At 35.2% G+C, this 24,388-nt stretch overlaps 1 protein-coding gene and 1 long non-coding RNA gene across 2 annotated transcripts; both read left to right on the plus strand.

Annotated features, from left to right (window-relative positions):
• The first annotated feature begins 1,848 nt into the window (after positions 1 to 1,848).
• Positions 1,849 to 12,122, plus strand: LOC147838576 (uncharacterized). The gene is made up of 2 exons (XR_015522238.1): positions 1,849 to 2,164; positions 7,946 to 12,122. It is a non-coding gene; the product is annotated as an uncharacterized LOC147838576 (long non-coding RNA).
• A 638-nt stretch (positions 12,123 to 12,760) lies between these two features.
• LOC147838577 (uncharacterized) lies at positions 12,761 to 16,114 on the plus strand. Its single transcript, XM_087304528.1, has 7 exons — positions 12,761 to 14,326; positions 14,668 to 14,762; positions 14,862 to 14,912; positions 15,031 to 15,409; positions 15,497 to 15,673; positions 15,763 to 15,851; positions 15,973 to 16,114. Exons 1-7 carry the CDS (start codon positions 13,345 to 13,347, stop codon positions 15,991 to 15,993), a joined length of 1,794 nt encoding a protein of 597 aa, XP_087160654.1. The 5' UTR covers positions 12,761 to 13,344; the 3' UTR covers positions 15,994 to 16,114.
• Positions 16,115 to 24,388: the final 8,274 nt, after the last annotated feature.

The raw sequence follows: 24,388 nt of genomic DNA on the forward strand, positions 1-24,388 counted from the left end.
TGGAGAGTAATAGGTTGGATGAGGGTCAGCTTCTGGAGCCAGCAGTCATGATCTCTAAAATAGAAAAAACAAAGAGAATCAGAAATTAAATCTTTGCAAAATAATACAAGTATGGCAGACATGAAAATTGTTTTAGTTGATATCCATGCGAGGCATCTTAATAAGGGCATAGGCGGCTGTAAATGGAAGCGCTTTTGTTAATGCATGGTCCGATAGCTTCATTGATACGATGTGCAAGGATGGTAGGGGTGGGTGTTCGTCTCCCCACGGGATGACAGATGGATGGAGAGCTGAGGATATGGCTTGTCTGGTGGTCCAGGAAAACTGGTACCTCTTGAAGACTGAGCATGTGAAGTGATAGTGAAGTTTAAATTTCTATTTATAACAGTCAAGTGGGAAGTTTGTTTCTTTGCCGTTTTCACATCCGACTGACTTGCTATATAATCTTATATGACGCTTTGTAAATCAACACATGAGTCACTGGCGTATTACAATTGGACTTCTGTGCTTGATGGCATAATGTTTTTCAATAGCTTGCTAATATTTACTGGTTGAGTAATAATCTTTTCAGAAGTTTAATGTCTAATGGAATTTATTATTATTTTTTTTTTAATCTTAACTAAATTTACAAGCGTGTCTGGCCTATTCATTCATAAGGTCTTTGCAACAGAGTCAAGAGAGAAGGCGGGACCATCTCCAGTCTTTTAGCTCATTGGATGGTGACGCTTCTCTTTACAGCTATTGGCTTAAGGAGTTTCAGTCAGGCCATGCAAAAGGTGCAAAAAGCCTGGCGGCCATTTTGTTGATTAAATTCAACATTGTTTATGGCTGGAGCTGCTGCTCTGCTGAACACATTCCAGCAAACAATCTGTTAAACGATGGATCGCATGTGTACTGCTAGGAGAAGGTGAGGGTTCAGTTTTATTGCAATAGCTTTGGAGTTTTGGCTTATATCTTGCTGGGAAATAAGGTTGACCAGACTCGAGATCCGCCTCCTAAAGGCTGCGCTCAGACAAGCTGCTCTCTCTTATTTACATCTATATTTGAAACTTATTATAAATATCCTCAATGTACAGTGTTGTAGGTCTCAGATGAGTGGACTGCTGGAAGAGGATGGGGTGGGGTTTTTCTTGTTTTTATTGTTTATTATTTTATTATTTATAAAATTTTCTTAGTTTTCATTTCAAATAAAAATAAATTTATATTTACCCCGCACTGGCTATTCTACTTGTTGCTATTTACATAGGCCTATCTATCCATCTACATTGTGATTGAACACTGGTAATCCAGATTTACTGATCCTAAAAAGTTCCTATCCGGATCACATTGATCCAATCCAATGTTGCTTTGAAAAACTGGCTCAAAAAGTAAGCTGGATTACGTGATCACGGATTGCAAAAACAGGATTACTAAATCTGGATCAATTTTATCCAGATTAATCCTTTTGAAAAACCGGGCCCAGATGCAAAAAGCTCTCGAGTAAAAAATTTTCAGAGCAAACGTATTTCTGCCGCGTGTCGCGTGCACTGATCCACACGTGAGTCCAATTGCGCTCTTACAGCTGGAAAATTAAAACAAAACCTTCGTTGCAGCACATTATAAAATCACGACCCGTATCTCCAAAACAAATCTTATTCTTTTCCCACTTCTTCTGGCAACCCAACATGGCGTCTATCTGCCGTCTGAACACTGTTTCAGGTACAATAGAGTACAATAGAGTTTTTGTCTGATCCTGCACCTGCTCCCAACCTGACTTACTGTTCAGGCTATGGCATTTTCTCGTGGCTGCAGTTGCAGGACACTTCTGGTGAGTATACTGTAAACATTTCACCCAGTTTTTATTTTCTTCTGTTTGTAAATACAGGAAAACACTGTTTTATTTATGTTTCGCTTAAAATGTATACTAAATAGTTCATGGGAGCTGTTAATGTAGACAAATGAGACACGTGATTATATTTAGAAGGACCAACTGAATTATTCTTTTTCTTTTTTCTCCACACAGATATTGTGAGGTGTTATTTGTTAGCTTGTTAAAGCTACTTGTAGTGTAAGTAAATAGTATGTTTAAATTTTGTTCTAAAATTTATTTTATATCATTGAATACCAGGGGACTTAAAGACAGTATTAAGAGAAAAGCAATATTCTTATTTTGCATAAGTCAACAGTTCAATTCAATTCAATTCAATTCAGCTTTATTTGTATAGCGCTTTTACAATGTAGATTGTGTCAAAGCAGCTTCACATAAATGGTTATAGTAACTGGAACAGTGTGGTTCAGGTTTTAGTGTTTAAGTTCAGTTCAGTTCAGTTTAGCTCAGTTCAGTGTGATTTAATCATTACTGAGAGTTCAAACACTGAAGAGCAAATTCATCGATGCGTAGCTCTACCAATCCTGAACCATGCGAGGCAGTGGCGACAGCGGAGAGGGAAAAAAAACTTCACCTGATGGGAGAGAAGAAAAAAAACCTTGAGAGAACCAGATTCAGTTGGGCACGACCATTTTAATTTCTCCGCTGGCCAAAAGTCTTGTGCAGAACTTCATTCGCCGTGGTTTATGCTGGAGATGGCCTCAATGAAGACTCGTCTGTCCCTGGAGCGTCGCTGGAATCAGACACATGTTCTCCACTCCCCACGACCATCAGCGCAGCAGCAGCTCAGGATATGGCCTGGTCCCGGATATGGAATCCTTGGGATCATCTTGGATCTGTACTTGGATCTGGTCTTGGATCCAATCAGTGACTCCGCCTAATCTGAGGACCTCGGGATGAGTATCCCCAGGTGAAAATAGAGAATAAAGAGAATAATTAGCGTAGCTGCTGTTCATAGTGTATAAGCAAGATGCAGAAGCCAGTGTGGAACCCGCTAGGTGATGCATTGAGTGTATGCTTTACTAAACAGATAGGTCTTTAATCTAGTTTTGAACTGGGAGAGTGTTTCTGAGCCTCGGACGTTATCAGGAAGGCTATTCCAGAGTGTAGGAGCCATGAAAGAGAAGGCTCGACCTCCTTTACTTGATTTTGCTATTCTAGGTACTACCAGAAGCCCTGAATTTTGAGATCTTAAAGAGCGAGTTGGTTCGTAGCGAGACAGAAGGTTGGTTAGATAAACAGGAGCTAGATTATTTAGAGCTTTATAGGTGAGAAGTAATATTTTAAATTCAATACGAAACTTAACAGGCAGCCAGTGTAAGGAGGATAAAATTGGGGTTATGTGATCATATTTTCTAGACCTGGTCAGAACTCTGGCTGCTACATTTTGTACTAATTGAAGTCTGTTAATAGAGGATGCTGGGCAGCCAGCAAATAGAGCATTACAGTAATCCAGTCTCGAAGTCATAAAAGCATGAACTAGCTTTTCTGCATCTGAGATGGATAGCATGTTACGTAATTTAGCGATATTTCTCAGATGAAAGAAGGCAGTTTTTGTGACATGGGATATATGGTTTTTAAAAGTTAGATTGCTGTCTAATATGACACCCAAATCTTTTATAGTAGAGCTAAAGCTAACTTTGTATCCCTCTAATTGTAAATTGAGTTGCGAGATCTGCTGTGTGCAAGATTTAGGCCCAATAAGTAATAATTCTGTTTTGTCGGAGTTTAAAAGAAGAAAATTGTTGGTCATCCAGTCTTTGATGTCTTTGAAACACTCAGTTAGTTTAGAAAGTTCAGACGTCTCGTCAGGTTTAGTTGAAATATATAATTGAGTATCATCTGCATAGCAGTGAAAACTGATCCCATGTCTTCTAATAATGTCTCCCAGAGGTAGCATTTAAATTGTAAACAGTAAAGGGCCTAAAACTGATCCTTGAGGCACCCCATACTTTACTGGGCAGATTTGTGAAGGCTGTCCATTAAGATTCACAAACTGGTAGCGGTCAATTAAGTATGACTTAAACCAGTGGTTCCCAACCTGGGGTCCGCGCCCCCCTAAGGGGGGCGCCAGAGTTCACAGGGGGGGCGCTGGAGAGGATAAGTATTGAGGTAGAAAAAGGCATAAAAATGCTCCACTATTATAAAGGGCTTTGCAATTAATCGAAAATCCGATTTAGATTTCGGTTTCAAACGATTATAAAAAAGCATTAATCGAGATAAATGATTATTGCATCATATTTTGCCACGTTTCAGTTGTACACGTGTTGCTCTTAAAAGCGCGAAAGAGCGCATGCTTGTGTCTGTGTGCAGCACGATTACGCAGTCAGAAGCATGCGGCCGGTCTGCATTCACTCTCATTCACACACTGAGACGAGCAGAGGAGCGCAGACATCTAAAGTCGTCTTAACGTGAGCGCTTTAATGGTCAAATAGGTGTCAAAACGCGGTGTTTAGTGATTATTTACATTAACCCTCATTTGTGTAATAAACAAATGAGTTGAGGATCAAAAGACGTGAAAGAGAAACCATTAAAGAGACAGCGCCCTATAATCCTTCTGCCGCCTGTTTTTATCATTATTAAACAAACATAACGAGAAAACCCTCGCTGCTCCTGACTGAAGGACTGCTGTAGCTAAAGTGTTTTTCTTACAGTGAAGATGCTTAAAGCACAGTTTGTTTCATATTTTTATTCTATTGTATATCTTTCCTTTGCAGGGTGGAAAATAACTGTATATATACAGTTAAAGTCAGAATTATTAGCCCTCTTGAATATTAGCAAACCTTTTCCTGCCCAATTTCTGTTTCATGGAAAGAATATTTTATTAACTTATTTCTGAACATAATAGTTTTAATATCTCATTTCTAATTACTGATTTCTTTTTGTCTTTGCTATAAAGACAGCACATAATATTTTACTAGATATTTTTCAAAATACAAGCATTCAGATTAAAGTGCAGTTCAAAGGCTTAATTAGAGTAATAAGGCAAGTCATTATAACGGTAGTTTATTCTGCAGACAATCAAAAATATATATTGCTTAAGGGGGCTAATAATATTGACCTTAAATTGGTTTCAAAATATTTAAACCTTTCTTTATTCTAGCTAAAATAAAACAAATAGAAGTAAAATATTATAGCAAATACTGTTAAAATTCCTTGCTCTGTTAAACATAATTTGGGAAATATTTATAAAAAAAAAAAAAAATCTCAGGAGCGCTAATAATTTTGACTTTAACTGGCAATGGTTTTGAATAATCGTGATTACAATTATGACCAAAATAATCGTGATTATGATTTTTCCCAAAATCGAGCAGCCCTACTTTTATATATGTATTTTTAAGTACCAAAAAAAAATCTAAACACATGCTTAAAATTCCAACATAATAGTGAAAATAATTAAAATAAATAACTTTAAATAATTATTTAAATTTTGCTTACTCGCGCAATCTGCTTGTCAACGTGTCGTAAAGGCAAAATCAAAACAAAAATGGCAGAGAAACGTAAATGCAGTGATTCTTCAGAGGCGAAGAAAAAGATTAGACAGTATGACAAAGCCTACCTAGATTTTGGTTTCATTGAAGGCCAAGACTAAATCAGTTAAAACTGATTAATTAATATTTTCTATACATATTACTATTAATATTACACAAACACACACACACACACACACACACACACACACACACACACACACACACACACACACACACACACACATATATATATATATATATATATATATATGTATATATATATATATATATATATATATATATATATATATATATATATATATATATAGATATACACACACACACACACACAGTACATATGTGTGTGCGTGCGTGTGTATTTATATGGTGGGGGGGCTCCAATGTTTGTATATGTTCATGGGGGGGGCCCCAAAGAAAAAGGTTGGGAACCACTGACTTAAACCATTGTAGAGCCTGTCCCTGGACACCTGTAGACTTTAAGCGATTTATGAGGATATTGTGGTCAATGGTATCAAATGCCGCACTAAGATCGAGTATAAAACTAATAGCGAGACGCACCCTCGGTCAGCAGCTAAGAGTAAATCGTTGGTTATTTTCACTAAGGCGGTTTCTGTACTGTGGTGAGCCCTGAAACCTGACTGAAACACTTCAAAAATATTGTTCGTCTGCAGAAAAGAGCATAATTGAGTGGAAACAACTTTTTCTAGTATTTTAGACATAAATGGAAGATTTGAAATAGGTCTATAGTTAGCTAAGTTGTTGGTGTCTAGTTGCGGTTTCTTAATAATAGGCTTATTAACAGCTAGCTTGTAAGAGTTTGGAACATGGCCTATAGATAAAGAAGAGTTGATAATGTTAAGAAGAGGTTCTCTTATAGCAGGTAGCAGCTCTTTCAGTAATTTTGTTGGAATTGAGTCCAGCATACACGTAGCTGGTTTAGAGCTATTTATAATTTTTACTAACTCTTCATGTTCTATGATTTTGAAGCAGTGTAGGTTATTATTATGATTTAATGAAATATTTACAGGATTTGGAGTATAAGCCGGTGCAGAAAGTTTGGCATCTCCTATTTTCTGTCTAAAGCCTTCTATTTTATTACTGAAAAGATTCATGAAGTCATCACTACTAATTTGCGGTGGAGTAGTTTGTTCCAAGGATGACCGATTATTTGCTAATTTAGAGATGGTGTTAAATAAAAATCTTGGATTGTTATGATTATTTTCTATCAGTTTGCGCAGGTGCTCGGTCCTGGCAGATTTTAGAGCCCTCCTATAGCTGGACATACTGTCTTTGTACGCAATTCTAAAGACCTCTAAATTAGTTTTTTTCCATTTACGTTCCAGGGCGCGGGTTGCTGTTTTGAGCGCACGAGTATGACTATTATACCATGGTACAGTTTTAATCTCTCTAGCCTTTTTTAATTTGATGGGTGCCACAGTATTTAGTGTGCTAGTAAAGATGGCATCCATACTGCTGGTTACTACATCAAGATCATTTGAGTTTGCGGGTGCATTACGAAATAGAGAGAGATCAGGTAAGTTATTTATAAATTCATCTTTAGTTGACGGAACAATAGTTCTACTAGGGCGGAGTATTGGAGCGGGTTTGCTGATTTCAGGTAAACATAGCTTATATAGTAAGAGGTAGTGATCTGTAATATCATCACTTTGTGGTATAATGTCTACGTCAATAACCTCGATTCCATAAGACAGAATTAGATCTAATGTATGCTTTAAGCGATGGGTTGGACCCACAACGTTTTGCTTTATCCCAAGTGAGTGTATTAAATCCATAAACGCGAGCCCTAATGTATCATCTATGTGGATGTTAAAGTCACCTACAATTAGCATTTTATCAGTTTTGACTAGTAAGTCAGAAATAAAATCAGAAAATTCTTTTAGAAATTTGACATAGGGTCCTGGTGGTCTATATATGGTGATTAAAGCGAGAGATAACATAGGTTTTTGTATAGTATCTGGAAGCTGAACATTAAGCGATAATACTTCAAAGGAGCTAAACATAAGTCCGTTTCTCTGTTTAATATTAAGGAAATCACTAAAGATTGATGCAACTCCACCACCACGACCAGTTTGACGAGCCTCATGTTTATATAAGAATCCTGGAGGAGTTGCTTCATTTAAGCTAATATAGTCATTTTGTTTCAGCCAGGTTTCAGTGAGACAGAGTGCATTAAGATTGTTTTCTGTTATTATTTCATTTATGATAAGTGCTTTAGGTGCAAGTGACCTGATGTTTAGGAGACCAAGTTTTACGAAATTTGTATTTTCACTTTCTACTGGTTTTTCTGGTTTGATTCTTACTAGATTTTTTCTGGAGCACACAGTACGTTTATTTCTTAATCTAATAATACGAGGAACAGACACAGTCTCTATAGGATTCGCCAGATATGCGTTACTGATGTTTAAGTGGGGTGAACAAGAGTCTAGGTGGCTATAATGTGAGTTCTGTGAATTTTTACCTGCTAGTCAGATGGTGCGAAGTAATCTGGAGATGTTGTCCGACAGGAGTTCAGCTCCGGCTCGACTGGGGTGCCGGAGCTGAACTCCTGTCGGACTCACAACAGGCACAATGTATATTTTTACAAGAGACACATTCCAGCGCAGAGGACTCAACCTTCTGGAGAAACCAATGGGGTGATACTATACTGTTTAGTCATGAAACTATAGATCTGCTGGCGTAGTCATATGCTTGAATAACTGTCCTGGTAAAGTAGTTAAAGTGAAAGAAGATAAGGATGGACACTGGATTGCTGCAGTTTTGATGATTGAAGGTACTCCACTGATTCTTCTAAATGTTTACGGATATAATGGTCAATATAAAAAGAGAATTTTGCTGGAATGCATTTCAGAAACTATTAGAGAGTTGAAAACATTTTTCCCAACTGAAAATATGTTGGTGACTTTAATTGTGTCCCTGATAATTGGATGGATAGATTTTCAACAAAATACGGTTATTATGAAATGAATGTATTACAAATGTTTGTATTAATACTTCCCTAATAGACGTTTGGAATCATGTTAACCCTGAAGTAAGGCAATATTCATGGATTAGACCCAATGGAAATTGTAAATCAAGAATAGATTTTTGGTTGCTAACCCAAGAAATTTTTAAATATGTTTTGCAAGCTAAAATCTCTGCAGCTCCTACAACTGATCATTGTGTAATTACTGTCACACTGATCCCAGGCTCTGAAAGAACATGTAGGCAAAAATATTGGAAATTTAATGCAAACTTGTTAAAAGAAGAATATTTTTGTGACATGGTTAAAAAAATCTTATATTCAATCGTGACAAATGATGAGATAAAGTGAGAATGTACTCAATTAATTATGGTAAAATATTGTGTAATAAGCAAAAAGAATTAGAAAAACAGCTGATAAAAGACATTAATGATTGTTGTAAAAAGGATTTATCATTAGAACCTAATAAAGAGGAAATGATTAGATTACAAACTAAATTAGACGATTTCTACTTAAATAGGGCACAAGGGGCATTTATACGATCTAGAGCAAAATGGATGGAAGTTGGTGTAAAAAACAGCTCTTATTTTAGTAGATTAGAAAAAAGTAGACAGAAATGCAATTACCACCTTAAATCTAAATAATACAATTGTAACTGATCCAAAAGAAATAAGTAATGAGATTTTTAAATTTTATCAAAGCCTATATTCATCATCATTTTCCATGAAAGATTCTGAGAATTTCTTCAAAAATTCTATAATTTTATTCCTAAAATTGATGAAGATTTTAAAATGATATGTGACTCTGATTTAAAAATTGAAGAACTTGATGCTGCTATTAAAAAAATGGCTTTAGGTAAATCACCAGGTCAAGATGGACTTGCAACTAACTTTTATCTTTTTTCTGGAATGATATGAGAGAAATGCTCTTTAAAGCACTAAAAGAATGTTTAGAAAGTCATACACTACTAACTACAATGAAACAGGCTATAATTATTTTAATACCTAAACCAAAAAAGACAACACTCTTATTGATAATTTAAGACCAATTACTTTACTTAACATTGATTACAAAATATTCACTCATGCATTAGCTAGTAGACTTAAAGGTGGTATAGGTAAAATTATTAGTGATACACAATCTGGGTTTCTTCCAAATCGACTAATACATAATAACATTCGCATGGTGTTAGATTTATTAGACTATTCACATTTGATAGAGGATGATGGTATAATACTATTTCTGGATTTTCTAAAAGCTTTTGATAAACTTGAACACCCTTTTGTTTTTCAGTCTCAACAATATTTTGGGTTTGGGACAAAATGTATTAATATTCTTTCAATGTTGACAATATAACAAATAACAAGTGCTGTTTTACTTCAATCGGGTACTACAAAGAGATTTGATATCAGAAGGGGAATACGACAGGGAGATCCAGTCAGCCCCCTTCTTTCTTACTTGCTGCCGAATTATTAGCACTGTATATTAAAAATATTAAGCCATTAAAAGTAGATCCTTGGTAATTACACAACTAGCTGATGATACAACTTGATTTCTGAAGGACTCTAATCAAATACCGATTGCCTTAAAGTCTATATCATTGTTTTCTAATGCTTCAGGGTTACATTTAAATTTGAAAAAATGTGAGATTCTAACTCTTCACAATAATACATAAAATTCATTGTATAATATCCCAATTAAAAGCTAAATAACATACTTGGGAATAACTATTACAAAAAGTTTTAGGGACAGGGAAAATAATAATATTCATACTGTTGTACAGAAAAATAAAAAAAAACATTAAGTAGCTGGTTACAAAGAAATATTTCAATTTTGGGGAGAATATTATTAACAAAAATGGAAGCAATATCAAGATTAATCTATCCAGCATTTTCCTTAGGTGTAACAGAAAGATGTATTAAACAAATTAACAGAGTTCATTATGAGTTTATTTGGAACAATAAGCAACATTTAATTCGAAAAAATGATTTGGTAAAGTTATCAGAGGAAGGGGGGTTGAATGTTATTGATTTTGGCGTTATAAATGGAGTAATGAAGTTAAAATGGTTACAAAGCTTTGTTAAAGGTGAACCGTCTTTATGGTTTAGCATCCCTTTTCATATTTTTCAAAGGATGGGAGGAATTTCTTTTTTTCTAAAATGTGATTTTGACTTACTAAAATTGCCATTTAAATTGTCTGGTTTTCATGCAGAAGTGTAACTATATTGGAAGATGTTGTACAAGCACAATTTTACTCCACATAATGTTATCATTTGGAATAACAGGTGTGTTTTTCTACATGACAGGAAATCTTTATTTTTTAAAGACTGGTTTGACAAAGGAATTAAATGTAATTCATTTAATGGATGATGATGGTAATATGTTGAGCTATGATCATTTTAGGTTAAAATTCAATTTTAATTGTGCATATAGAGAATTCTCTTTGGTTGTCAAAGCTATTAATGTAGCTTTGAGAAATTTAGTTAAAGGTATAGTGCAATACTCCTCTGTAATACCTACACTAGTTGATTTGTTTATAAATAATTATTCATTTTTGGATATTAAACGTAACAACAAGGTCTTGAGATCACTACTGACAAAAGAATATTTTCCTCTTCCTGTTAAAAGAAAAGTTTTATCTGAGAGATTTTCTAAAGCTGACACTATTGATATTAGTAAAAGATACCTGTCATTTCCCTTGTTGCCTAAAATGAACGAAGTACATTTCAAAACAATTAATGACATCTATCCATGTAACAAATTTCTTAGAATAAGATTTCATTTAGACAGTAATGCTTGTATTTTTTGCTTGAAAGATATAGAATCCCATGAACATCTTTTTTATAGTTGTTCCAGTGTCAAATCCTTTTGGGACAGATTGTATTAGTGGTTGATAACTAAAAATGTAACACCTGCGTTTGACTATCACATTGTGAAATTTGGCATTTTTATGAAAAACAAGGAAGTTGAATTTTTTTGTAATAATATGTTGATTGTAGCAAAATTTTATATACACAAATGTAGATTTGTTAAAGTTTCTCCTTGTTTCAAAGCATTTACAAATGATTTCAATATGTTATATAAATCTATAAAACAAGTAAAAACAAAAGGTGCCTTAAAGCTCTCTAAGCTTTTGTCAACATATATGGACTGACCCCTCTGAATGTAATGTATTTTCATTTGTATTATTTAAGGTTTATTTTTATGTTATTATTAATTTGTACTGTTTTGTTTATTATATGCTGCTTGGATATAATTATATATATGTTTAACGATGGAAGTTGAAAATGCCTGTGTGTTATTTGAAGTTTAAATTAAAAAAAAAAAAAGTTCGTCAAGAGAATAATAAAATACGAGATTGCTAGAATATAAATGTGTCACTGTGGTAATGGATATACACAATTTATCAATATATATAAACATGTAGCCTATCAAAAAATAGAAGTGCAAGTGACTGATGATATTTTAAGCATGAGGATTAAAATATCAGCCATACTTAATTGTGACGAGTCCAACCATTCATTTATACATTCATTAAAGAATTTAACCATACAAAATGTCAACCTCAACACTGTCAGTGAAACATATACACACGCACGCAGTACAATAAAGAATGAATGAATAAATTAGGAGCAAAAATATTATGTCAATAGAAAAAAAAGCATGCATCCAAAATCAAAAGAATGCTGAGTTTATACGAAGAACGAAACCGGCAAAAATAAATAAATAAATAAATGAATAAATACGCAAAAAAAAAAAAAATAAAAAAAAAAATAAAAGACAAAGTAAATAAATGCATAAATTCATACATAAATAAAAAAATTAATAAATACGCAAATATATAACGAAATTGAAGAATAAATCCATACATTTCTGCAAAAATAAAATAAAATAAAGAATAACAAAATACGCGCATATATACATAAATAAGCATTGAAATCTATAAATTCCTGTATAAATAAAATAATTAATAAATAAATACGCAAATAAATAAATAAGTAAATAAATCCATAAATGCAGGCATAAATATTTTTTTTATAAATAAATTAATACGACTGATAAATAAACAAATAAATAAATGTCTTCATAAATAAAAATGAATAAAAACGAAAATATATAAATAAATAAGTAAATAAATTCTGCATAAATAAAATAAAGCATAAATAAACAAGAAAATATAAATTACTACGTAAATAAAACATTAAATAAATAAAAAAAGCAATTATAAAAATAAATGAGTAAAAAAGTTCACAATTTCCTGCATAAATAAAGCAAATAAATATGCAATGTATTTATTTATTGTTTTATTTATGCAGGAATTTATGAATTTATTTATTCATTTATTTATTTATTTGTTTACTTATTTATTTATAGTTTTTGAAGGTTTCGTCCTCTATAGGTTTTTTTTTTCTTAGGGTGCGAATATCCATGTTGCAGATGCGGATAGATAATGATAAATTGATTGATAAATTGTGCAAAAGGAATAATAACGAAGTAAATAGAAGTGTCTAGCATTTTACAATCCTATATTAAAGAGATCCAGACGTTTTAAATCATTTGGTAAATTTAGGTCCATTCGAATTTTGTTATAAATAAATATATGTAATATAATGTATACTAGTGAAAGTAAAATAGTGAAAAACAAATGTTTTTAATGATTTTTTATTGTTACAACTGTTTATTTGAATTCATTTCGAGTTTGTTGTAAAACTGACGCAGAATTAATTTCATGAAGGCGTAACGCTGGTCTATGCCTGTTTACCGGGCAGCCGCTTGCATACAGGCTATGAGTATGTGTGATCAGTTATTGATTGATTATAAGGCATATACTTTATGCAAAAACAATATGGCACTTTCAAATGGCCACAGAAACGCTCCACAGAAACGGCCCAGCCTGCGTCACATTTAGAATTGAATGTGAATGTTCGAAACGGTGACATCATAGCTAAGAGAATGCGAATGCAACTCTGACTTTGGCATTCTGCGGTTTAACTAGTTGAGCGATGGGTCAACGTAATTGTCGTTTCAAAAAGGCAAACAATGATTTTGAGCGTGTGCACGTTTACCATCACGATGCACCGCCACAGCTCACCAATTTGGTGGAAGCTCATAAACATCCTGTTGGCGTAGGTGAAGATAGTGCGAGAGAGGGGAAAAATAAAAAGAGAAAGGAGGCCAACCGTAAAAAGAAAAGAAGGTTCAAGTTGTGGCGGTGGTTCTCCTGTCTGAGAGCTGCTGAAAAAAATAGTACACTTCAGGTTGATGGAGAGGCTCAGGACACTGGGGCAACTGCAGCACCACCTGAAGTACAACCTTCCTCCTCTTCAGGTGACGGATCTCTACAGCAGGCCATTCATACTGTAGAGCTCAATCTTCAGGAACCTTCAGCCAGTGACCCTGAAGTCTATCCAACAGTAAAGAAACATCTTACTGTTCAACCTGATGTCCTCCGTTCTCCAGTTCTGAGCAGCAATACTGCTCAGACTTCATTCGACTGGAACTTTGACATCAGCCAGACTCCATTGCTTAGTCCTGACTATTGTGATGAAGCCGAAAGCTTAGCTCACACCTTATCTGACTGGAGCATTGATTCTGGCCTGGCTCTAGCACGCACCACATCAAGGTGGAGCAATGATTTCACTAAGACTTCAGCACACACCATGTCAGATTGGAGCATTGATAAGATCAAAACTCCAACACGCACCACATCAGATTGGAGTACTGACGCTACCCGGACTCCGGTACACAAAGTGTCAGTCTGGAGTATTGATGTCACCCAGCCTCCATTTCACTCATCCACTTCTGATTGTTGTAACAATGCCACTGAGATTCCAGTCCCCGATGCTTCCGAGGGGAGTGCCAATTTCCCTCAGATTTCACAGCACACAACGTCAGACTGGAGCATCAATGGTGGTCAAACTCCAGTCTGCACACAGGCCTCTGTTTCAAAACAAATAGAGAATAATGGAAAGATGACAAGTCAGGGTAAGTTGACTGTCCCTTAAACACACACACACACACACACACACACACACACACACACACACACACACACACACACACACACACACACACACACACACACACACACACACACACACACACCTGCAATACTATATCAGGCCATTTTAATGTTTCCATTTGTGACCCTGGACCACAAAACCAGTCTTAAGTTATACATTTTTGGCAATAGGTAAAACTAAAGCTTATTTATTCAACATTCAGACCTCATTTTCAAAAAATGTACACTGATTAAGTAAAACATTTTGTCCTGTTTTACACTGGTTGATATTTCATATTACTTAACCTTGGTTTTGTTTTAATAGTCATCAATTCTTGCCACTATCTGATCGATGACATGCTGGGTGAAGGATCCTTTGGAACTGTGTACAAGGGGCGACGTCTACACGATGACTTAAAGGTGCCTTTCATTTTTCTGGATAGGATAAATAGTAACAAATACAATATGTTAGCTGTACAATCATTCTTACATACACTTTGCTTATTTCTTGTTTATTAGGTGGCAGTGAAATTTGTCACAAAGACGGAAGATGTGGAATACATACGTATCGTAAGTGATTTCTCATAAGACAAGCTACTGTTGTCGAAATTTTGTGAAATTATGATTCAATTCATAATCTATAAAAGATATATCTATCTAAACATCATAAAAAATGTATTTCCTGTAGTCGGGTCATTCAGAGCCCTTTCCTCTTGAAGTTGCACTTCTCATCCTCGCCCATGGAGTATCCAGCGTTCCAGAAATAATCCAGCTTCTGGACTGGCAGGACCAGGAGGACCATTATATAATGGTGTTGGAATACCCTTCACCCTGTGAGGACCTATATGCTTTCACAGAAAGCTATGGAGGATCCATAAGTGAAGGTTTAGCGCGTGTTGTTATGCAGCAGGCAACTCAAGCTGCATACATGTGCTGCCGCAATGGTGTTCTACATCGCGATATCAAACTTGAAAATCTACTAATCAACAAGGAGACTCATAAAGTCAAATTAATAGACTTTGGGTGTGGAGACCTTCTCAAGAAATTACCCTACGATACATTTGCCGGTATGTATTAACCCTTAAGCTGTGAAAAACGATATTCTGAATTTATAGCAACAAATGCTAATTGATGCAAAAATCTTTTACCTTTAGGCACCCTTGAGTACTGCCCCCCAGAGTTTGAGGAAACGGGTGAATACAATGGGAAGCCGGCAACAGTCTGGTCCCTTGGCATCCTCTTGTTTGTATTGGTGTGTGAGGACTTTCCCAACCCTCAAGAACTGCACATGATCAATGAGAACAACTTCTCCAAAGCTGGCTTGTCCGATGGTAAGCTCTTTATTTCAAAGACTCTTACATGCAACATCAAAGGAGGTGTGAAGTTCAAGGTAAACAGATGTTTCAACTGTTTTTCACAGAATGCTGTCAGTTGATTAGTTGCTGTCTCCAGCAAAAGCCAGAGCAGCGGATTCAATTAAAAGAGATTCTTCTTCACGAATGGTTCAAGGTATGAAGCCTAAGCAGAGTATTTTGGGAGGGTTAATTCAAACACAAGACTATGGATGTTAGCTTAGAGAATATTAGATTTGGATTGACTTTTGATAAACTAATTGCTGTTTTTATTTTAGGACACCAACCTGGAGAACTGAAGAACAGCCACCCTACATGTTATTGTCTTGAGAGGAACGTTTCAGGCTGTTTGAGGCAGGAAATCTTGAGCAGGAGGTGGCTCCTCTCAAAACAAACAATAAAACATATGCATTAATTGAACTCTTGTGAAGAGTATTATTTGACAAAAACAATTCTAGGAGAGCACATATTTACATAGTACTGTGAATCTTGTTTCTGTCATGTATGATAAGTATGCAATGCATTTCTTGAGTCATGCTATTCTTACAGTTAAAAAGATGACTAGACGCTGCATATTGACACAATAAACGTGTCAAAAAAGTCACCAACACAAAACAGCTGATGATAAACATCATTTTAAGCTGTAAAATGACATCACATTTCCACTCTGAAAATGAATATTTAAAATAACAGACACTTCCCTGCCACATGTATTTGTTCTTCAGACATCTCACCAAGCAATGAGATGTTTAAATGCTGTCTAATAGACTCTAAACGTCTGGCCAAAAGAAGGCTAAATTTGGGTAGGCAGTGCAAATCTATATGGCTACTTGATGACTTGATTTATAGATAATTATTCATTCATTCATTTTCCTTCGGCTTAGTCCCTTTATTAATCAGGGGTTGCCACAGCGGAAAGATCTGCTAACTTATCCAGTATATGTTTTACACAGCAGATGTCCTTCCAGTCACAACCAAGTAAACTCCTATACACTCACATTCACACACATACACTATGGCTAATTTAGACTGTGGCTTCTTCAATTCAGTTTCCCCTACCTGTACTATGGGGGAAACTGGAGCACCCAGAGGAAACCCACATGAACATAGAGAGAACATGCAAACTCCACAAAGAAACGCCAAGTGACCCAGCTTGGTCCCGCTAGGAAGCCAGCGACCACCTTGCTGTGCAGCAACAGTGCTAACCACTGAGCCTCCATGCCACCTTATAAGCAGTTAGATGTTTTTCAAACACACACAAAAACGTTTGTTTTTTTTTCCCTTCGCAAGTTGAATAACTGTGCATAGGTCAATTCAAACATAATACATCTAGATATGTTTATATCATGTTTAGAGTTTTTGGCCATAAATACTTAAACAATGACAATATGTGGGCTTGAAATTGCTAATTTTAAAATTTTGTTCTAATTTTTTTATTTTCTGTGCAAATACAAAAAACATAAATAAATAAAAAAAAAATTTGTGAAAATGGCAATGCCATGTGAAAGCAAATCCGAGCAGCAAATCCGGATTTCACAATCTCCAGGGCCCGGTTTTTCAAAAGTAATCCACTAGGATTTTGGATAAGGGATTGGATCAAATCTTGAAAATGGGTTTTTCAAAAGAAAACACGGATTACATAATCAGATTAGATCACGTAATCTAATCTTGGTTTTGATTTGGATAGTTTGGGTTTTTCAGACCTTTTTTGTAGGATCTGGATCATTTTGATCCAAAAAACCTGGATTAAACTGATCCCATCAGAAGGGTGGATTTAGCGTGGATTTCATGCCCAAAATGTAATTAAAACGTAAAAAAATGTATTAAATAAAACTATATTGGATCATGCAGAATCTTACGAGATATACTATTTATTCATAACGTTTTAATTTTATTTGTTCATCTGTCAGGCTATAGTGATTATAGGCTTTAACGTACACTGTTAACCCTTACTGTAGATTATGCAGTAAATAACTGTAAAATAGCCAGTGTTTTGCTGTAATAAAAGGAAACAGTATTTTACAGTAAAAGGAGCAGGATTTGTATGAAATTTTGTAGTGCAAAGAATAAATTACAGTAATTTATTTTATGTACCCATTACAGATAGTTACTGTGATAATAAATGGTAAATTACTGCTCAACCATTATTACCCCATGTACTCTGATGCTTTATATTGCTATATATATATATATATATATATATATATATATATATATATATATATATATATATATATATATATATATATATATATATATATATATAATATATATATATATATATATATAGTTCAGTTTTGGTATGTGTATGGTCAGTATTGAGGAGAAAGTGAGGCAATGCATTGATGATAAGATAAATTTCTCTGCAGCCATCTCTGTGTTTTCTTTGGTTCCTTTTATGTTTTTAACATTGAGTATCAGGAGTCAACCAATGTCAATGTCACAGAGCTAATTAAAAGGTAAAGATATCGACCTATATATTACCTATAGTAATATATATTACTATAGGTTTGGAACAACATGAGGATCAGATTATTATTATTATTTTTTTATTTGTTTGCTTTGGATGAAGTTTTTATATTTTTATTGTTTTTATTCAATGATATGTGCATGATTGTGATAAATGTAGGCAATTCCTTTGAAAATATGCTATGTACCAGGGATGTCAAACTCCTGAAAGGCTACAGCCCAGCAGAATTTAGTTCCAGCCCTGCTTCAACACACTACCTTTAGATTTAGTTTGATCAGGTGTGTTTAATTAGTATAACTGCACTGTTACTCTGGCTATTTTACAGTTATTTACTGCACAATCTACAGTGTTTTGCTGTAATAAAAGGAAACATTTATTATTTATTAACACATTATTTTACTGTAAAAGGAGTAGACTTTGTGTGAAATTGTGTAGTGCAAAAAATAAATTACAGTAATTTACTTTATGTACTCATTACAGATAGTAACTGACAATAAATAGCAAATTACTGTTCAACCATTACTGTCCCATCTTCTCTGATGGTTTATGTTGCTATTTATAGAGATGTGCATTTTAAAGGCAGAAATTAATGATTTAGGCATCACCACACACTCCCACGGGCTGTCTGTCTTCTTCTAAACACAAAGGTGTTAGAAAGAGTTTTCAGAAAATGCTGGCCCTTTAAGGGAGCCCGGTGTTTGATTTGTTTACTGCTGAGTGTGCTCTATTCTCTGTCCATCAATTCAGATGTAGAGTCTGATATGTATTAGACTTTAAATAAGAATCTACAACGAGTAAATAAAATGTGTTCAAATGTTTTTGAGGGTTTCTATAATAAGGCTGTGTTTTAAGTTATATTGTTGTTATCTTGAACAGTGTACTTGAAAGCTACATTGTTAGCTAGTTAGCCTCTCCTCATATAACTTCTTACATTACTTTTGTCTAAGTATATGTATTTATTGGATATTGGATATTGCATACTGCCATAATGTACAGATGCTAACAGTTGTATGTATCTTTCTGGCAACTAAGCCAAAATTAAATTCCATCATCTCTGTAAGGTAACATGTGCACATTATCACAGGGAATCACAAAAACATGATACACATAGCCATCCACACACAAAAGCTCCACTGTCAGATCACAGGTTGTGAGTTTGTTGCCAAGTATTTTTCAGAGCAGTGTTTCCACCTATGAATTTATATTAGAAACAATAAAAGTTTGTTGTCATGAGATAATTATAACAATAAAAGATTGGATCCTTTGGTTTTTCGATGTTGCCAACTTTATTTTTATTTTTTATAATTATTTTAAACTTTTTATTGAGATTTGACACAGTTTTTAATTACTTAAAACTTTAAAATTTAAAATTATTATGTCGTGTTTTTTGCTGTTCATTTGCTGATCTACCTTCCTGCAGATTCCAGTTGCTATCCATATCAAACACACCTAAACCAATTAATTAGGACCTAAACACCACTTGATAATTACAGGCAGGTGTGTTTGATATGGGTAGCAACTGAAATCTGCAGGAAGGTAGATATCCAGGAACCGGATTGAGCACCCCTGCTATATACCATGGGGGTCAAACTCCAAGTTGCTGGAGAACTGCAGCAGCAGAATTTAGTACCCACCCTGCTTCAACATTACCTGTAGATTTCTAACAAGCCTTAATTAGTTTGATCAGGTGTGTTTAACTAGAGTAACAGCTTAAAGTCCCGGTCACACTGCACTTTTCTCCCAATAGACTTCGATTCATACGCATGTGAGTACTGCAGACCTGGAATAATAGCTCATGCGACAAATTTCATAATTCGCAGCATTGGAAAGTTCAAGCTTGGAGAACGCTGACATGCAAAATCACATCATGTGATTGCTTGATACCAATCAAAGATCAAAACGTGACCTCTCTGGCTTGCTTTTTCAATCTCTAATTATTTTGTTGAATTCCACTACTCGCGTTGTTTAATTCCACTTCGCAGTGCAGTATGACAGAATTTCGCATGCTCAAACGTTAATGTGACCGCAGCCTTACTGTGCAGACCTGTAATCTGCAAGACAATAATTATATCTGCTGATTTCTTAATTTTGTTCTACTTTTTCTGTTATTTATTTGTTTGGTGCCAAAACAATAAAATAAATTTGTCTGAAAAATGTTATGCCTTCTATTTTTTTAATAACAGCTAAGAATACTGATTAATTTTAGTAACACTACAATAACTATATATTACATACTATTAATGTGTATGCAGTATAATGCTGTGATTTGTAACACTACAATACAGTAATTAACTGTACACAGTTTCCAGTTAGTTACCACTGCTGCTCTATTACAGTAATTAACTGGCAACAAAGTTGCCAGCTACTCACTGTATCGGTTCAGTTACAGTAAATAACAGGCAACACTGTTGCCAGCCACTCACTGTAATGGTTCAGTTACAGTAATTAACTGGCAACACTGTTGCCAGTTACTTACTGTAACTGAACTTTTACAGTGAGTGGCTGGCAACAGTGTTGCCAGTATTCTACTGTAAAATCAACCCGGTAAGGTCTAACAGTGTATTTAGCCGTTCAGTATAGGCCTACAGCAAAATAGAAAGAGTTTGGCCTCATAAAACAATCCCCCAAACAGCTGTCAAAATTTACCAAAAACGATACATTTTATTCTGTTACTAATTGATATATATATATATATATATATATATATATATATATATATATATATATATATATATATATATATATATATATATTCATCACAATGGAAAATATTTTTGTGTTTAGAATATTCATTAGTGATGCATGCAATGATTACAGAATAACAAAAAAAAAAAATGCAAAGAATGGCAATGGCAATTTGAAACTTATTATAAATATCCTCAATGTACAGTGTTGTAGATCTCAGATGAGCGGACTGCTGGAAGAGGATGGGGTGGGGTTTTTCTTGCTTTTATTATTTATTATTATAATTATTTTATTATTTATAAAATTATCTTAGTTTTCATTTCAAATAAAAATAAATTTATATTTACCCCGCACTGGCTATTCTACTTGTTGCTCTTTACATAGGCCTATCTATCCATCTACATTGTGATTGAACACTGGTAATCCAGATTTAGTGATCCTAAAAAGTTCCTATCCGGATCAGAATGATCCAATCCAATGTTGCTTTGAAAAACTGGCTCAAAAAGTAAGCTGGATTACGTGATCACGGATTGCAAAAACAGGATTACTAAATCCGGATCAATTTAATCCAGATTAAACCTTTTGAAAAACCGGGCCCAGATGCAAAAAGCTCTCGAGTAAAAAATTTTCAGAGCAAACGTATTTCTGCCACGTGTCGCGTGCACTGATCCACACGTGAGTCCAATTGCGCTCTTACAGCTGGAAAATTAAAACAAAACCTTTGTTGCAGCACATTATAAAATCACGACCCGTATCTCCAATACAAATCTTATTCTTTTCCCACTTCTTTTGGCAACCCAACATGGCGTCTATCTGGTGTCTGAACACTGTTTCAGGTACAAACAGTCTTGTAAGCTAGCTTTCATATTAATGAAGTTGCACGGCATACACAATAGAGCGCACTGATTGGTTTGAACCAAGTCTCTCATGAATGAATGCAGCACACTCAGAGACGTCACAAGGTACTCCCAGGTACAGACATAAAGTCTACACACTAGATTACACGCTAAGATCTCATGACTGTGACGCAGCTTCAAAAAATTAGTTTCTAACTGGAAGTATAAATTTGCTCGAAATTAGGCGAAAACAAACGATTTTCACTTTTTAGTGAAATATTTGTGTCCTAATAGTGTTTTTAGCAGTGTGGGACACATATACGACCGTCAACAGCTCAAAAAAAGGTGTTTTACTGTTTTGTGAGCCTGTAAGTGCAAGTACTTAAATAATTTTATATTTAGTTCATTACTATAACCTTTTAAGCGAATTCTACTTTTTTGTAGACAAAGTTTATTGGATAAATAACTTTAAGTACAATAGAGTTTTTGTCTGATCCTGCACCTGCTCCCAACCTGACTTACTGTTCAGGCTATGGCATTTTCTCGTGGCTGCAGTTGCAGGACACTTCTGGTGAGTATACTGTAAACATTTCACCCAGTTTTTATTTTCGGCTGTTTGTGAATACAGGAAAACACTGTTTTAAGTATGTTTCGCTTAAAATGTATACTAAATAGTTCATGGGAGCTGTTAATGTAGACAAATGAGACACGTGATTATATTTAGAAGGACCAACTGAATTATTCGTTTTCTTTTTTCTCCACACAGATATTGTGAGGTGTTATTTGTTAGCTTGTTAAAGCTACTTGTAGTGTAAGTAAATAGTATGTTTAAATTTTGTTCTAAAATTTATTTTATATCATTGAATACCAGGGGACTTAAAGACAGTATTAAGAGAAAAGCAATATTCTTATTTTGCAAAAGTCAACAGTTCAATTCAATTCAATTCAGCTTTATTTGTATAGCGCTTTTACAATGTAGATTGTGTCAAAGCAGCTTCACATAAATGGTCATAGTAACTGGAACAGTGTGGTTCAGGTTTTAGTGTTTAAGTTCAGTTCAGTTCAGTTTAGCTCAGTTCAGTGTGATTTAATCATTACTGAGAGTTCAAACACTGAAGAGCAAATTCATCGATGCGTAGCTCTACCAATCCTGAACCATGCGAGGCAGTGGCGACAGCGGAGAGGGAAAAAAAACTTCACCTGATGGGAGTGAAGAAAAAAAACCTTGAGAGAACCAGACTCAGTTGGGCACGACCATTTTAATTTCTCCTCTGGCCAAAAGTCTTGTGCAGAACTTCATTCGCCGTGGTTTATGCTGGAGATGGCCTCAATGAAGACTCGTCTGTCCCTGGAGCGTCGCTGGAATCAGACACATGTTCTCCACTCCCCACGACCATCAGCGCAGCAGCAGCTCAGGATATGGCCTGGTCCCGGATATGGAATCCTTGGGATCATCTTGGATCTGGTCTTGGATCTGGTCTTGGATCCAATCAGTGACTCCGCCTAATCTGAGGACCTCGGGATGAGTATCCCCAGGTGAAAATAGAGAATAAAGAGAATAATTAGCGTAGCTGCTGTTCATAGTGTATGAGCAAGATGCAGAAGCCAGTGTGGAACCCGCTAGGGGATGCATTGAGTGTATGCTTTACTAAACAGATAGGTCTTTAATCTAGTTTTGAACTGGGAGAGTGTGTCTGAGCCTCGGACGTTATCAGGAAGGCTATTCCAGAGTGTAGGAGCCATGAAAGAGAAAGCTCGACCTCCTTTACTTGATTTTGCTATTCTAGGTACTACCAGAAGCCCTGAATTTTGAGATCTTAAAGAGCGAGTTGGTTCGTAGCGAGACAGAAGGTTGGTTAGATAAACAGGAGCTAGATTATTTAGAGCTTTATAGGTGAGAAGTAATATTTTAAATTCAATACGAAACTTAACAGGCAGCCAGTGTAAGGAGGATAAAATTGGGGTTATATGATCATATTTTCTAGACCTGGGGCCTCATGTACGAAGACTTGCGTGGAAATCTTACTAAAACATTGCGTACGCACAAAGCTGTAAATGTGCGTACGCAGAAAAAATTTCAGATGTATGAAACACTGCGTACGCCGAATCTCACGCATATTCTTTTGTACATCTGAATGAACGTGAAACTGAGCGCAACATGCACGAGCACAAAACCCCTCCCTGCCTCCTCCCCCGTATGAATATGCTAATGACTATGCTAATGGCAAAACCCAACGAAAAAGCAATGGCAAAAGCAAGCAAAAAGAGAAACTTTGAACAGAATGTGAATTGGAGGTGCTTTCAGAGGTAGACCGGAGAAAAGCGGTGTTATTTGCAAGTTTGTTCTCCGGAATTAACAATAAAAGAAATAAATAGAGCGGGAGAGTTTAGCTGATGCGGTTAACACAGTTGGGTCTGAACATCGCACTGAGTGCATTGAAAAAAGAAATATTGTGGTTTATATCTGTAAAATGTTGCAGGTTGGTTAACAGTCTCAGTGGCGCTACTCGTAAGACCCATGTGAACAAGAATTGATACGTACGAGCATGAACTCGGCTCGAATCCAGCGTTTGATGAACTCTTTCTTCTTTTTTCCCCCGCTACATATCAGATTTTGTCAACTATTTATCACGAGAAAGACAAGTAGGAATCATTAATAAGTTCATATCAATAAGCATCATATTTTATTTGCACATTTATTGA

Source organism: Danio rerio, chromosome 22 (genome assembly GCF_052040795.2).
Source record: "Danio rerio strain M-AB ecotype USA chromosome 22, GRCz13ab, whole genome shotgun sequence".
Taxonomy (NCBI): Eukaryota; Metazoa; Chordata; class Actinopteri; order Cypriniformes; family Danionidae; genus Danio; species Danio rerio.